The sequence below is a fragment of the Ambystoma mexicanum genome, chromosome 7p (assembly GCF_040938575.1).
Source record: "Ambystoma mexicanum isolate Mex_15411 chromosome 7p, UKY_AmexF1_1, whole genome shotgun sequence".
NCBI lineage: Eukaryota > Metazoa > Chordata > Amphibia > Caudata > Ambystomatidae > Ambystoma > Ambystoma mexicanum.
In genome coordinates this window covers 400,307,069-400,321,540 of record NC_090939.1, presented here as the reverse complement: position 1 = coordinate 400,321,540, position 14,472 = coordinate 400,307,069, and the positions used below count along the sequence as shown (strand labels likewise).

General features: G+C 43.5%; 1 protein-coding gene across 2 annotated transcripts in view; it reads left to right on the top strand.

The window, feature by feature from the left end:
* ROBO1 (roundabout guidance receptor 1) overlaps positions 1 to 14,472 on the top strand; it is a 2,404,538-nt gene that overhangs the window by 2,241,592 nt on the left and 148,474 nt on the right. For both annotated transcript variants that reach the window (XM_069636443.1, XM_069636444.1), the window contains 3 exons: positions 3,209 to 3,333; positions 7,241 to 7,412; positions 12,308 to 12,513. In XM_069636443.1, the coding sequence (XP_069492544.1) occupies positions 3,209 to 3,333; positions 7,241 to 7,412; positions 12,308 to 12,513 (503 nt within the window). The remainder of the gene's footprint in view (positions 1 to 3,208; positions 3,334 to 7,240; positions 7,413 to 12,307; positions 12,514 to 14,472) is intronic.

Below are 14,472 nucleotides of genomic sequence, written 5' to 3'. Positions count from 1 at the left end.
AGAGTGAGAGAGTGAGAGAGAGAGCGAGAGAGAGAGAGAGAGAGAGAGAGAGAGAGAGAGAAAGGGAGGAATAAGGAGAATCTGTGGAGTTAACTATTGAAAAAGAAAACACACTAAACAATCAGTTGTATCCCTTAAGAAATCCCTGAGGGAGAGAGGTAGGTAAGGCATTTAAGCCGACCCCACCCTATCCCTTCTGGAGAGGGGTAGATCCAAACAGTAGGGTTCAACTGGCAATTGTCTATGTATATTTCAGCATCATTGTAGGGGGATGGGGAAGTCTAGGCAAGGGAAGTTGGAACTCACGCAGTGGTTGAGATATGAGGCAGTGACCACAGTTAGTCAGGGAACCCCAGGTGATTTACATATACATGTTGTTTTTATAAAAATGTAAAACGTTGTCATTGGCATGAGCCTCTTTGGCCAAAGCATGACAATGTTCAACTCCATTGCTTGAATCTACGGGACCTAAACTCATTGTCTTGCTTGTGTTGTGCTGTTTTGAATTTCGTAAACGTTCAAGACTGGATCAGGCTGAATGCTAATAGCGTTGCTATGCTACTGAGAGGCAAACTTAGGTGGTGGTCCTTTAAAATTTTACTCAACCTACACCCTTAATCTTAAACCACTTTGCCTTATACTTTTTTGATTTTTAACATTTGCTCTCTGTTACTTTGGAATGCATTTTGGTTATAGACATCGAACATGTCCCCACTGTAATGTATACACATGCTCCTGACAAACATGAATCCAAAACCGCCTGCCGTTTCACTCTCTTCAGTACTTCTGTGTGAGAAACGAGCCCAATAGAAATGTTATTCATTTGCTCGGGCAGGCAAGCACGCCAAATAAGTTAGTCAATGTGGTTTGTGGCTGTTTCCATCTTTGGAGCCTGGAGAGCTGGGTTGCCATCTTGGCGTCCCCACTTAACCACATTTTGTAATCGGGTCCAGATGAAGTCATCTGCTTGGGTCTCAGTTCCCCTATTTGCAAAATGTAAGAATGCTCTGAAATAGGAAAATTGTTGTCAGGAAATTCTATATGCGCTGCGCATTCACAATTCTCCAAAAGTTCCCAAAACCCAAAGTCATTTCGGATGTATCGTTCATTACTCTGGAAGAGCAGCTAATTTGTTAGGCAGTTACTTCTGGGGCAAACCTGCACTTCACAAGTTTGAATCTCAGCAAGGCCAAATCAGCCTTTGACTTTCCTATATTGCCAAACCAAGCATAATGAATTGGGTAATGATAATATTATTACAGCGTTTTAAAGAGGGAGGAATCTCACATTAAGAGCTGTGTTGATAAAAAGCAACGGTGATATTAATAATGGTGTTTAAACTTGAAACACTCAATGTACTTAGAAATTGTTGGTACGTTCTCATACTGTGAATTTTTGGGTGAATTTTGAGTCATTTGTACCGCGCACCAGACGAACTTAATCGTATTTGGGCGCAGATGGAACCTTTAGCAATTGGACTGTCATTCTCCAATGTGATCAATAAAGTGCCCCTGTAACTATTTCTGCACCCCGCTTCACTGTATATGTGTTTTGGGCTCGTTTTGCAGGGAACACGCTAACGCCCTCATCTGCGGCGGGGTAGCCAAACGTGGGATTAGTAACCACGCCCTGTCAAATCATGTCAAAGCAGTGAGAGTACTAATCTCCACAAAGCCATGCATAAGGCAGGGCTCCCTCATATCAGCTTTCTGCAAGCGGAACCTCCTCAGCGAGCCACACTAAGCATTATTCTGTGTGTGAGCCCCTTGGATAGACCCATGACTGCCGGGGCACATGGGAGAGGTGCAGCGTGTTGTGGGAGAATGCACTTTCTCTTTCATCTGAACACTTGCACCACAGCTTATTGTTTTTTTTTATAGACGTGCAAAATACAACTGAAAAGCAAAGATCTCTGTCGGTGTCACACATCCATAAACTCAGACAAAGAGCTTGGCATGCAGACGCGGCCGGCCTGAAACAAACGCATTTACTGGGATCTACATAATTAATGAGATCTTCAGACGTTTTGTAAGAATGTATTTAAGAGGCCATCATGGAGCTTTCAATACTGGAAAGGGAAACTTGACAGAGTGACGGTCTGTCAGCAGACGAGCTTGACTTGAAGCTTCTGCCCTGCCACCCCAAGGCTGAAATAAGACGACGTGCGTAATTATCGGTGTTCCCGGCAGCTGATAAATATGTATTTTTGGAGAGTGCAACGTGTAGGCATCCATCTTGGCTCGCCGCCATGTTGCTCGTGTTTACGTCGGTCAGTCGGTCAGTGTTCCCTCGCAGGCGTTTGTCCAGCACCATAGACTCAATCTTGTCAGCTGCCGTGGCTAACGAACTGACATTTATTTACTGCGCGATCAAGTGTCTAAGCCAGTGTAAATCAAACTTTGGATCCAGTTGGCCGTATCAATGTCAGCGTCAGCAGATGTTCCATATCTGCACTCTCATAAACATGCTCTGTCTGGGTGTTCACGCATTGTCTTCCATAGAGCCACTGCCACCATCACCACAACAAGTTAATCTCCATCAGCATTCATTGGAAAATTACATTTTATGACATTTTACAGATTAGCGAAGTAGGTTTGCACATTTTTGAACTCTGCATCATTTTTTTCTTATTTACCACGCTCTACTCATTTAAATATTTTTAGTCAATATTCTACGGGTACAATGTATAATTCTTTTCAGGAGACCTGTTCGATTTTTTTAAAAAAAATAATTTTTGAATAACGCATTTTCTAAATTGAATGTAGTAATTTGCTAGGTCCGGCAAAGTATTGATAGATATTTAAAACATGCCAGTATTCCTGTATTAGGCAACAACGTAAGCAATTTGAACAATTCTTGTAATGGGTGCTTTCTATGTAACCTAAAAAACTTTACCAAACACTGAAACATGCTCATTTCATATATGTTTTCCCAATGTAGTTGTAGTAGCTCTAGACAACAGCTCATTGCATATTCCCTTAAGTACATATTCATGTATGTATGTATAATAGATGAGCAAGATTTATATAGCAAACTTTAGAGAGAACCATGTCCAGGTATTGCTATTGAACCCCAAGATTTAAAAAAGAAATTACCTTTTTATGAACACGGTCATGTGCTATCAATATTTTTTATTTATTTGGTGACCTCATTTCTTGAGCCTCAAGTGTACTTTTGCAAAGTGTGTTCATTATAGTTTCTGTTTCAGAGCCACCCTATTTTGTTGTGAAGCCACGTGACCAGGTTGTTGCCTTGGGGCGGACGGTCACCTTCCAGTGTGAAGCTACGGGAAACCCGCAACCGCCCATTTTCTGGCGGAGGGAGGGAAGTCAGGTAAATTAAGTATCATGGCATGCTTGCTCTTCTTTCCGGTTATTGGTGTTACTTAACGTGTTCCTGTTGATCATCCAGAATTCATGATTTGGTTATTTGAATGCCGGGTATAGAGCACAGCTCAGACACTAAATGGAATGTTTTCAATTGTACACTACATCCGGTTTTAGAAAACAAATTGAATTGAATTAAGGGGTTGTCTTGCTGCCCTTCTCCTGCTATAACGTGCCATGGACATGATTTTGGCCTTCAGGTAGGTATTTGCAAACTCAATGTAATGGATGGTGTATTATAATCGGCATCTGTCTGTAGCTGATGTTACAGCCTGTTTAATTCACGGTTAATAAGGTTCACATTATGTGGCTTCTCTTTGTGTTTTGCTAAGACATTCAGGTGGGATTGTGAAATAGATTGAAGTGAAATGTCCCCTCAGACTCAGAGCTGCACAATGGCCACCTATCATGTGTTACACTCCTAGTCAGCCCTGGCGTTTTAGTCAGCTGCACTTTGCCTGCAGGGTTTGTATGGTCATGTCCGCAATGGGATAAACAAAACTACAAATCCCAGAATGCAAAATGTTAGCTTCTGCGTCAGTACTGCCAGAATGTGTCACACACGTGGAACCTGTGCAGAATTGATCAATGCCTGATGAACGCTTGATAATGATATGTTCTGGGAGAGTGGGTAGGATGCTCGTGGCAGAAATGTTACGTGGTCCTGGCATGAAGGGGGCAAATATATTGTTTTTACTACGTGTTTTCAGTGTGCTAGTCCAGTCAAAATATGTGTGCAGGGCTCATGGATATCATGCAGTGTTTAAGGACTATGTTTTTTATAATGGGTGCTAATCATTTAACTGTGATGAAGGTGAAGTCAATGTACATTTTTTAGATCAGGGCTCAACCTCCATGCACACCACCGTGCACACACAGCGGTGTCAGCCTCTGAAGGAGGAGGCAGGCATTGTGTATTACTGGCAGAGCCGGCCTTGGGGGGGGCGAGCCGGGAGACTGCCCGGGGCGCCACGCCCCCCAGGGCGCCTTTTGCCCCTATCACGCCAGCTCGGGGGAGTCTTTCAAGGGCAGAAGGTGTGTCATGCACCTCATTGTCATTGAATGAACCCGCAATGGCGGGCTCATTCAATGACAACGGGGTGCTAACTGCACCTATTTAACCTCCTCGCCGGAGCAAGGAGGTTAAAAAAAAAAAAATGTTTCCCATCCTGGCTCTGCCCCCTTCCGTCCCGCCCCCTGTTAACTAGGGGGGCACGGTGGGGGGGGCGCCAGTTCGCCCAGGGCGCTGCTGCCCTTAAGGCCGGCCCTGATTACTGGCAAGGATTGCAATCTCAAAAGATTGGGCATTAGTGTCAGGATGATGGGCTGTGCTAAACTGATCTGGTGCTCAAAAGGATGGCTCTGCCCATGAACATGTGGATATGTGACGTTGAAGCGAATAAGAAAGGTTAAGGATTGACCGATGGAAGAGAGTGGAGTTTGCTGGTATGGGTGCAGTGTTGGGGCAGTTACGCCTGATTTAACAGTCCAAGTGGGAGACCCACAGTCCAGTTATAGTTTACAGAGGAATCTGTTACTGTCAAGGGTAGAAAAAACAAGTGGGTGGGTGGATGGGTTTCCCTTTGGTGGGGAAAGCAACGGGGCGCATGCGGAATTCCTTACCAGAGCTGACATCATAACAGTGCGTGCACAGTGCTAAAGATAGCCCACCAAGCCAAGGACACATTCTTCAGCCCCAAAAATAAATCTGATCCCTAGAAGACGAGCGTTGAGACGGAGGTGGTCGGGGGGAGGGGGAGGGGCTGGTTACATTTTAACTATGGTAACAAATCGCTTATAACAAATGCCTGCAAACAAAAGGATGTTATTGCGGTATAAGCCGTTGCCATGCTAGTGAAGCAAGGCCTTGGGTGTAGATTTACAAGATGTAATTAGGTGTCAGCTGCTGAGAGATATGAATTCAATCCGAAGCATATAATGAGGACCCAAAGGAGAACAGAGCAAGCAAGGAAAATAGGCGGGCGATTTCTTTGCCCTAAAGGGTTTCTATTTAATGGCGGACATAGATTACCAGGCAGTTGTAGAGGCACAGAGGCGACCAAGCCATCAGTATCAATCCAATGCCTTAAACATTGGCTAGATAGTCTACTGACAGCTGCAGTTGTGCGGATTATGGGACAGGTGCAGAGAGGCGGAGCCGGGCAGGGATAGGGTCCAAGGTGCAATTGATGAATTTAACAAAATAGTACCTTTGAACCAGGTAAGCAGGAAAAGGCAGGATGGTTACATTCCTTTGATGGTGAACAGTAGGATGTTGCTTGTGCAAAAATGGTTGACATTTTTACTACAAAAATCAATGTTTATGTGAAGGTTTTCATTATCTCTACTTAAGTGACCACATAACTACTTTATAATTGTATGACTGAATATATATATACTTATATAGACCTCCATAGTGGATATTTACCAGTCCCAGTCACTATGGCTTATTAGTGTTGTGCCTTTAATTATCAGCCATAGGCCATCTGATAGCAGCCCAGTGAAAAAACACGGGCTGATACATTTGTCAAGTGCAAAACGGTCTCAGATATCCAGAGAAAGAGGCAGAAAGAGTTCCACAGTGGAGATTCAGGCGTGAGAGTTGGATGGTGGTGGAGGGGAAACCTGAGGGAAAATATACATCTTAATCCAGCTGCTAATGCTCAAACACAAAGGTGGTGCTTGTGACATCTCGTCTACGACCGTTTTCAATTTCTGCAAAATAAATGTACACAAAAAGAGATACAAATGAGCCCCTTTGCCTGGAAGGGACTGGTGGTCATTGCATGCATTACCTCATTTTCTGGACACACCTGACAGAGAGATCCGCCATAGCATCAACAGATCACACGTGAAGCAGTGCCACAGCTGCACTACCAATGTGAACATCTGGTGTTACATTTGAACATGACAATTTGAAAGAACGATGTTGAGAAAACAAGTTTAAAAACTAACAAGTGAAGAAAAGTTTGGAAAACTTAACAACATGATTTTGCATGAAACGAAGTAAGGACGCAGAGACACTGAGGAAAATGACAAGGAAATGTCATTGGGGTAAAATGGGGAACGTGAAGCATAGCATGTTAAAATGAACACATAATCATGACTACACGGTAAGGACAATTAATTAGTAGATACTTCAGAGGGTTTGGGATGTAATTACAAGAGGACAACTCAAAGAAAGGGATGTTAGACAAAAAATGAACAAATGCAATGTACCTAGAACGATATTGTTTTGAAACTAACATTTTAAACCCAAAAGGTGTGGTAATGTAAATTATACGAAGATATTTAATTTTGACCATTTATTTTTGCAATTTTATTTTCATTCTTTGCCGTGTCATACTATATGTTTTCATCCGCCCATAATTAAAATAAGGTGAGATAAAAAAAAAATTGCAGTCACACGTGAGGGACGGAGGGGGGTGCTCATAGGGACTCATCTGAATGGCATGGATGGAAATTAATGAAACCGCCAGGAACTGACCTCACCTAAATGGATACGCTCACATGGCATCATTTCAGAACCCCGCTTAAATGTCATTTAATGTACACACATCCTGTTTTGCCCTCCCAAAACAGATTTCTTAATCATCGAATCAGTCTGATGCATACTGCACTTCCGTAAACACCATCTGAAATCAGAAGGCCATGAGGACTATTTGAATGTCAGCTGTGTTTTAGTTATTTTACTATACGTTGGTTCTTTGTGGAGTGCAGTTCCCATCGTGATGGGCAAGAGAGGACTGTGTGTGATAGGCAGCAAGTCGTTTAATAGAATATACTGCACATATAATGGGTTTGTTTGATCTGTTTTTAAAATGTGTCTGATTGTTTTTTGTTGTGTTTTGTAGAATCTACTCTTTTCATACCAACCTCCACAACCATCGAGCCGCTTTTCTGTCTCCCAGACCGGTGACCTCACGATTACCAACGTCCAAAGGTCTGATGTTGGCTATTACATCTGCCAGACATTGAATGTCGCAGGAAGCATCACTACAAAGGCGTCCTTGGAAGTCACTGATGGTAAAGGGAACATATTCCGCTCATGATTTTCTAACCACAGTCCCAGGCGTTCAAGGGCATGTGATTCCTTATCAGTGTTCTTTCTGGGAAGGATAGTGTTCTCAGCAACCACAAGGTCTTGCCTCTTAGTTTCAGAAAAATGCCTCTAATTACTGTGGTTTCAATTACAAATCTCACATGTGGTTTCATAAAGGCAAGCATTGTATGTCTAGCGGATATCTGCAGCCTGCGTCAGGCAAGGATGTAGTCGGCACGTAGCATAGACTAAATGTGCTCTTGTAAATGTTGCCGTTTGTGAATGCACACAATTGTAAACTTGCTGCACAACTTGGCCTAACTAAATAGCAGATTTCAAGGGTATGGTGAATTAGTCATGTTTTCTTTTTTTATGTCCTTAAAGCTGCTTGTATTGAACACTCAAAAATGTCATGAGCAGAACATGTTTAACTATTGCTAATCTTGGGAGTTGTTTTTTTTTTATTAACCTACTCTGGTGAGGTTTCTGATAGGCCACCCTCAAGGTCAAACCAGTTTCAGACTTAAGCCGGGTGAGCAGTTCCGTTGGGCTTAGCTATATGATGAGGTAGCCTTGATGTAAAGTATACTCATAAAATTAATGTATGGTAATTATAAAAATAAACACAAAAAAAGTACAAAACACTACTGGTAACTTAAATCACTTTAAAACATATATAAAACCACAATTTGGTAACATCAGCATGGGTTTAATATCTCTATTGAATGCAACATAGTTAGTCAAGTCCAAAAGGAGCTGTATATCATAATATATTAGGAATTTCATCCCTACCCTTTCTAGAGTTGAATTCTCTACAAACATGTCCTATTAAGCAGGTTTCTGTGTGGTGTCACGGTAGAAAGTCCCCAGTTATTCTTCCAGCTATGAAAGGAAGCCTGGCAGTCCCTGTGACCTAGATGGAAAAGAATAGGACCCCTGATCCAGACTACAGTGCCTTTTGCCCAGTAAGGTAGCTATTTTAATTGAATGGCTTTGCACACAACCTATGTCAATGTGGATAGGGACAAAAAAGAGAGATACAGTATCTCAACTCCTCCGACTTTAAACACCACAAGCACCAAGAAACAGTGAGGGGGCAACAGGGCTCACTTTGGATGAAGTTACGGGGGGCTCCCAGGCTGTGGGTTCAAGCCTCCCCTTGTCGAGTGGGTCTGGTCTTTGTAGAGACCTCTGGACAGGGTGCAGAGGGCAATATTTCAGTTTGAGCAGTGAATGAGTGCCCCTCAGGAACAGTAGATAGGAACACATGTTGGTGCGACCCAGGATAGTGGCCACAGCTCCTCAGAGGCAGCAGAATCAGATTGTTGGTTCCTGCAGGCCCTTCTTCGTGGTTAGATATGGCAGAAGCAGGTTGGTAAAATCCTAGAAAAGCTCAGAGGATGCCAGCAAAGGTTCCAGTGACAAGGAAGTGATGTGCTTGTACAAAGCTTCAATCCAGCTGCAAGCAGGCACAGGTCAAATGAAGACCTGATGCAGACTCTGACATTGGGAAAGTGATGGATGCCTAGCGGGGCTGGTTGGACCCCTGGCACAGAGGAAGAAAGCACGTAGTTCAGGTAATGTCAGTACATTTGAAAGCAGTGGTCCAAACCATGGTGGCTTGCTTGGCCTATTCTGGTTGCAGCAACAGCCATCTGTTGGATATCTGGTAGGCCTTTGGCTTCAGATGCTTGGATATTGTGGTCATCGTTCAGAAAAGGTTCCAAGTCCGCACCAGACATTTGATCCAGAAATCTGCCTGGGGCAGCCGTATCTCATCTACGAAGGGATCTGCGTCATTCAAACAGGTGGAGGCTGGCAAATCAAGTGCAGTCTGCCACCTCACAGTCTGCCCAGCAACAGGACATACTCAGGCAGAAGTGTGGGTTGGGACCCAACAGTCCTAAGACTCACTATCACCCTGGCCACACACATGCACCCAAAACTGACTGGGAGTACAGAGATGGATTACAGCACAGGTATTTTATGGTTCCACTCAGCTTAAACAAATCTACATGATATTATTGAATTCTGGGCTGCTGGTAGTAAGGAAACGATGCACTATGGCCAACATTTACTGTCTAGAGTCGTTCCAATGAAGGGGGAGCTAAGAGATAGAACTCTCAGCATTGAGTGCTTCATTCCAAAGCCACCCTTATTCAGAACCCACATCTATTTGAAAAATGTGTCTTCATTTTTGTATTTGATTCCTTTATCATGATTATATAGAATGGCAGATTACACGTGCCCCTCATTGTCTTGGACATCCTGCCCAGGCCAGTGTGCTGCCCATTGGATGCATATATTCCATAGCATCAGTATTATAGTAGGTCTTGTAACACACATCTGAAGTCCCAGTGTACTAGTTTGGTTAGTTTCAGACAAACATTTCTGGTTACGATATCCAGGACTTCTTTGGATTTCTACAAGTAGATGACTACATCAAAATAGTTCTGCAGTAATTGGATGTGTTTGATGATGTTTACCTGGCCACTTATTTTTGTTAATATTGACATTTTGAAATGTTGCATACAATTCAGACCTGATGTGACTGACGTCACCTCCTATAGAGACATTATTGTGTTAAGGAAAATGCTGGATTTGACTTTTATGGACTTCATTCATTCATGGTGTGTCACCCTTTCTCAACTCACATGCTGAACTTCTTTTGCATCTTGTACTCATGGTGGCCCTGAAGCATGCTGTTCCTATCTTCATCTTGTATCCTGGCTTGCAACATTATGTGTCACTATTGACTTCTGGAATTGTATTAACTCTCCCCTCTTGTTTCTCCACTCTTTTGACTGCTAACTCTCTGTTCTCTCCTCCTTTACCTTCTCCCTTTTCCTATCTCCTCCCCTTACTTTCTTCTATGCACTTACTCTATCAGAATTGTCCCTGGACCTAGTATGATAGCAACCTCCTCTGTCTCCTCCTCCCTCCCCTTACTGTTTTTTCCTCCCCAACCCCCCTCCAGCACTATCTGAAATGTCATCAGGCCTAATATGATAGTCGCTTGTTTTGTTCCTCCCCTACCGTTCTGCACCCCTCTCCCTCACCTTTTGTTTTTTTTCCGGCTCTACCAGAAATGTCGTCAGGCCTAGTATGGTAGTCGCCTGTCTGTTTCCATTTCCTTCCCACTCTCCCCCTCCCTTCCTTATCTATGTTTTAGCTCTTGCACTATCTGAAATGTCGTCAGGCCGAGTACGATAGTTCATTTCACATCCTTACTGTTCATGGCCTGTAAGAATGTCATTGTTTTTTCCCTTGTTCCCTCCCTTGCCTCAAAGCGCTTTGAAACACATTGTGTATAGGCGCTATGTAAATAAACTATCATATCATATCATGAGGCTTATCAGCTCCCAGCGCAGGGCAACACGTTGATTTGCTCCATCAAGTATCAAGCCAAATTGCCTGCGTTTTGTGGGAGCTGCAGTCTGTTTGCCCACACAGCCTCAACTCCTACTGCCACTTTCTCCCTCCCTTGTGCCTCTCACACGTCTCGATCCATCTCTGTTCATTCCCAAATCCATCCCTACATACTTTTTACAACAATCAGCACGTAGCTCATCGCTGCGCTGTGCCTGAAGCCATCCTCGTGTTAATGACTTTATTGGGGCTTTCCTGGCCTGTATTGCCCAAAACTGCTAATCTTAGGCCTGAAACCTCTTTCGGCCCTTTCCTAGTGATCATTTTGCCAGGAAATGGCATTTGGGTAACGTGTGGCACTCTGATTATATGTACATGACTATGCAGTGTACCATGCAGCAAAAAAGAAGTATTTTTCCTGTGGGGTGATGTTACATACTCACATGTTGTGCAACATCAGAGCACCAGTCGATTGTTTCTGGATTTGTATGTATAATTCACAGGGATTGTACCATTGTAAAATGCGTTTGTAAATTTGGCCTCATAAAGGTTTTACATTGGGCCTCATTCCGACCCTGGCGTTAACCAAGGCGCTGCCGTTATCACTCCGACTCCGCCATGGTGAATGGCGGAATTACCGCCCCATTCCAAGGTTGGCGGGGGCGGTAATTCCCCATTCACCATGGGCCCTTCCCCATTCCCATTTTTGCCCCATAGGGCTCAATGGGAATGGGGAAGGTGCTAATTACGGCACCGTAAATTACGGTGCCCTAATTAGCTCCAAGGTCCCTTTGCGGGTTGGTTTTTTAACGCCTGCAAAAAGCAGGTGTTAAGTTCCAACCCGCAAAGGGAACTCGGAATAGGGCGGTAAGGGTTTAACGGCACCGGTCTCGTTACCGGTGACCGTTAACCCTTACCGCCCGACTCGGAATGAGGCCCATTGTTTGCTCAAATACATTCTACCCCAATTCTACTCTTAATCTTACATATTGCGCATGCCTGCTTGTCCCTAGATTAGTATTAGTTTCATGATGTATTTTGTTATTTGTGTCTATGGCTTCCCAAACCTATTGTTTATTTTATGTTTTCTAGATAAGTATTCATGACTTGCCAAATTTTCTACAACACACTACAATGCGATTATAGATCATGTGTATGGCTTGTGAATTGATGATACACATGCCTCTGCTAATCAATAGATATTAATAATGGTGATAGTGATGATGATGATGATGATGATGATGATAATAAAACAATCTGTACATGTGCATGATCTAGGATTCTACTGATTCATCATGTATTACCGGCTTTCGAGACACAGTTGCCCGGGGCCGATATTTGTATTCTTAATCTGCAGCTAAAATTACTGCTGTATTAAACGTGACTTCTGCTTTAATTGCTTACATAATTGTCTCCAGTGTGCCTGACACCCTGCAGCAATTATCATAAATAACTTGTTTAGATGTACTTCCAGTTGCAGACACCAATTTCCTGTTGTTTCCATTTGCAGTGGTTGCAGACCGCCCACCCCCAGTCATTCGACAAGGTCCTCTGAACCAAACCGTAGCTGTGGATGGTACCTTGGTGCTTGGTTGTCTTGCCTCAGGTCCCCCAGCTCCGGCAATCCACTGGAGGAAGGATGGGGTGCTTGTCTCCACCCAGGACTCGCGTATTAAACAGCAGGAGAACGGAGCTCTACAGATCCGATATGCTAAGGTAGTGTTATTATAAGGCGTGTTTCCTTCTATTTTGGCTCCAGGGAATGAATAATGTAATTACAGAGCTGAAAACCAACTAAATGCTTTGAAGACATGTATTGAATTTTCCTTACAATGCTTGTACCTTGGGCTGTTTGCTCTTGCTTGACTAACATCTTTGGCATTTCAAACATCCTTTGGCAACCAATAGTTAACTGCTCTGTGAGTAAATATGCTTTCATGTCACATGCATTGACACCATTGTTGACAAATGCAAAATTAAAAAGACAAATTGTGAAAAGTACCAGTGGTTTCATCAGCACTGTAGCTCTTCCAAATACGCAATACTTAAATGAAACGTGCATGTATCATTAAAATGTGGTATTATAATAAACCCATATTCATATTTCATGTTTCCTGTAAGTATATTTCCATATAAAAATATGTCAATATATATTATACAGTGTTCTATTGATATAATTCATAATTCTGGCTCTTACTTAACATATCATGGATTAGAAAACTGATTGAGAACTTGACAAAGCCCGAAGCTTATAATATGTTTTCCCTCACACACTAATATTAAGGAGAAGAATATCAATGTGAGCATGCCATCTTTCTGATTTCCAGGCATTAATGAACAGCATTAAAGACAGGAAGATTAGAAATATGAACATTCTATTTAAAACATAAAATGCATGATTTTATTTCTGTCTCGCTCGAACACAAGTGTTTCGTAGGGTGACAAGGCAAGGGCGGGAACAGGGGATAACAAAACAACAATCTTACTAGACCCACTGGTATTGAGAATGCGCAAGTTGGAGGGGAAAAGTGCTTTAATGGGAGGAGAAGTGGAAAGTGCGGAGACAAAGGAGAAACAGATACATAATAAAAAAATAAATAAATAAATAAACAAACAAATAAATAAATAAATAAATAAGGAAACAAACAGTGATAGTGCAGCCAGCAGGTGGCAAGTGCTGGGTTTAAGGCAACAGACAAGGTAGGTCTGATAAGTGCAGGAAGAAAAGGGGTGACTGTATGGGTACAGATACAGACCCCAGTGCAAGGGGTGGGCCAGAGGCAGTGCGGGAGGGTGGCAGGATGAGCAGATACCTGAGGACAGTGGGTGGCCAGGTGCACAGTGCCAAGAGAGAACAGATCAGCAGGGGAGAGGGGCAGTGAAGGCAGGAGCAAAGAGGAAGGTCTGTAGGTGCTTCCGGAACCAGAGATGGTTCTCCTCAAGTTTTAGAGTGGCAGGGAGGCTGTTCCAGAGGGAGGCCCAATTTGAAGACCAAAATCTACCCCCAGCTCGATTCTTTGAAAAATGACTGACCCTCGGGGAGTTAGAGGTAGAGGAGTGAAGAGCTCGAGAGGGGAGGTATTTGCGGAGGTATAGCTGAAGGTATTTTGGACCCAGGCCCGAGAAAGCCTTGTGGACAATGCAGAGGGTTTTGAATGTAATCCCTGCATCCACTGGGAGCCAATGGAGAGATTTCAGAGCTGCAGAGATATGATCCCAGGGCTTCAGGCCAAGGACAAGTCTTGCAGTTGTGTTCTGGATTAGTTGCAGAGGGCAGAGAGTAGAGGCAGGTAGATTTAGAAAGTGGCTATTACAATAGTCCAACCTAGAGAGAATCAGAGCTTGGGAGACCATGAGCTTCTGGGGAAAAGGAGAGGAAAGGCAGAGTACCTCTGAGGAGGTGCAGTAGGAAGTCTGACTTTTTAGAAACATCAGAGATGTGGGCGGAGAAGGAAAGTGTGGAGTCAAAGATGACCCTGAGGTTCTTAGCCTCACAGGTGGGGGTAGGAGGAGGGCCAAGGAAGGCTGGCCAGAGAGTGAGGGGAAAGGATGGTGAAGGTGTGCCAATGAGGAGGATCTCCGTCTTGCTGGCATTCAGACAAAGATCACAAACTCTGTCTCTCTCTGAAGCAGTATATTTAGAAGCTACTGTGTCCTGCCTGTAATGAGTTGGGC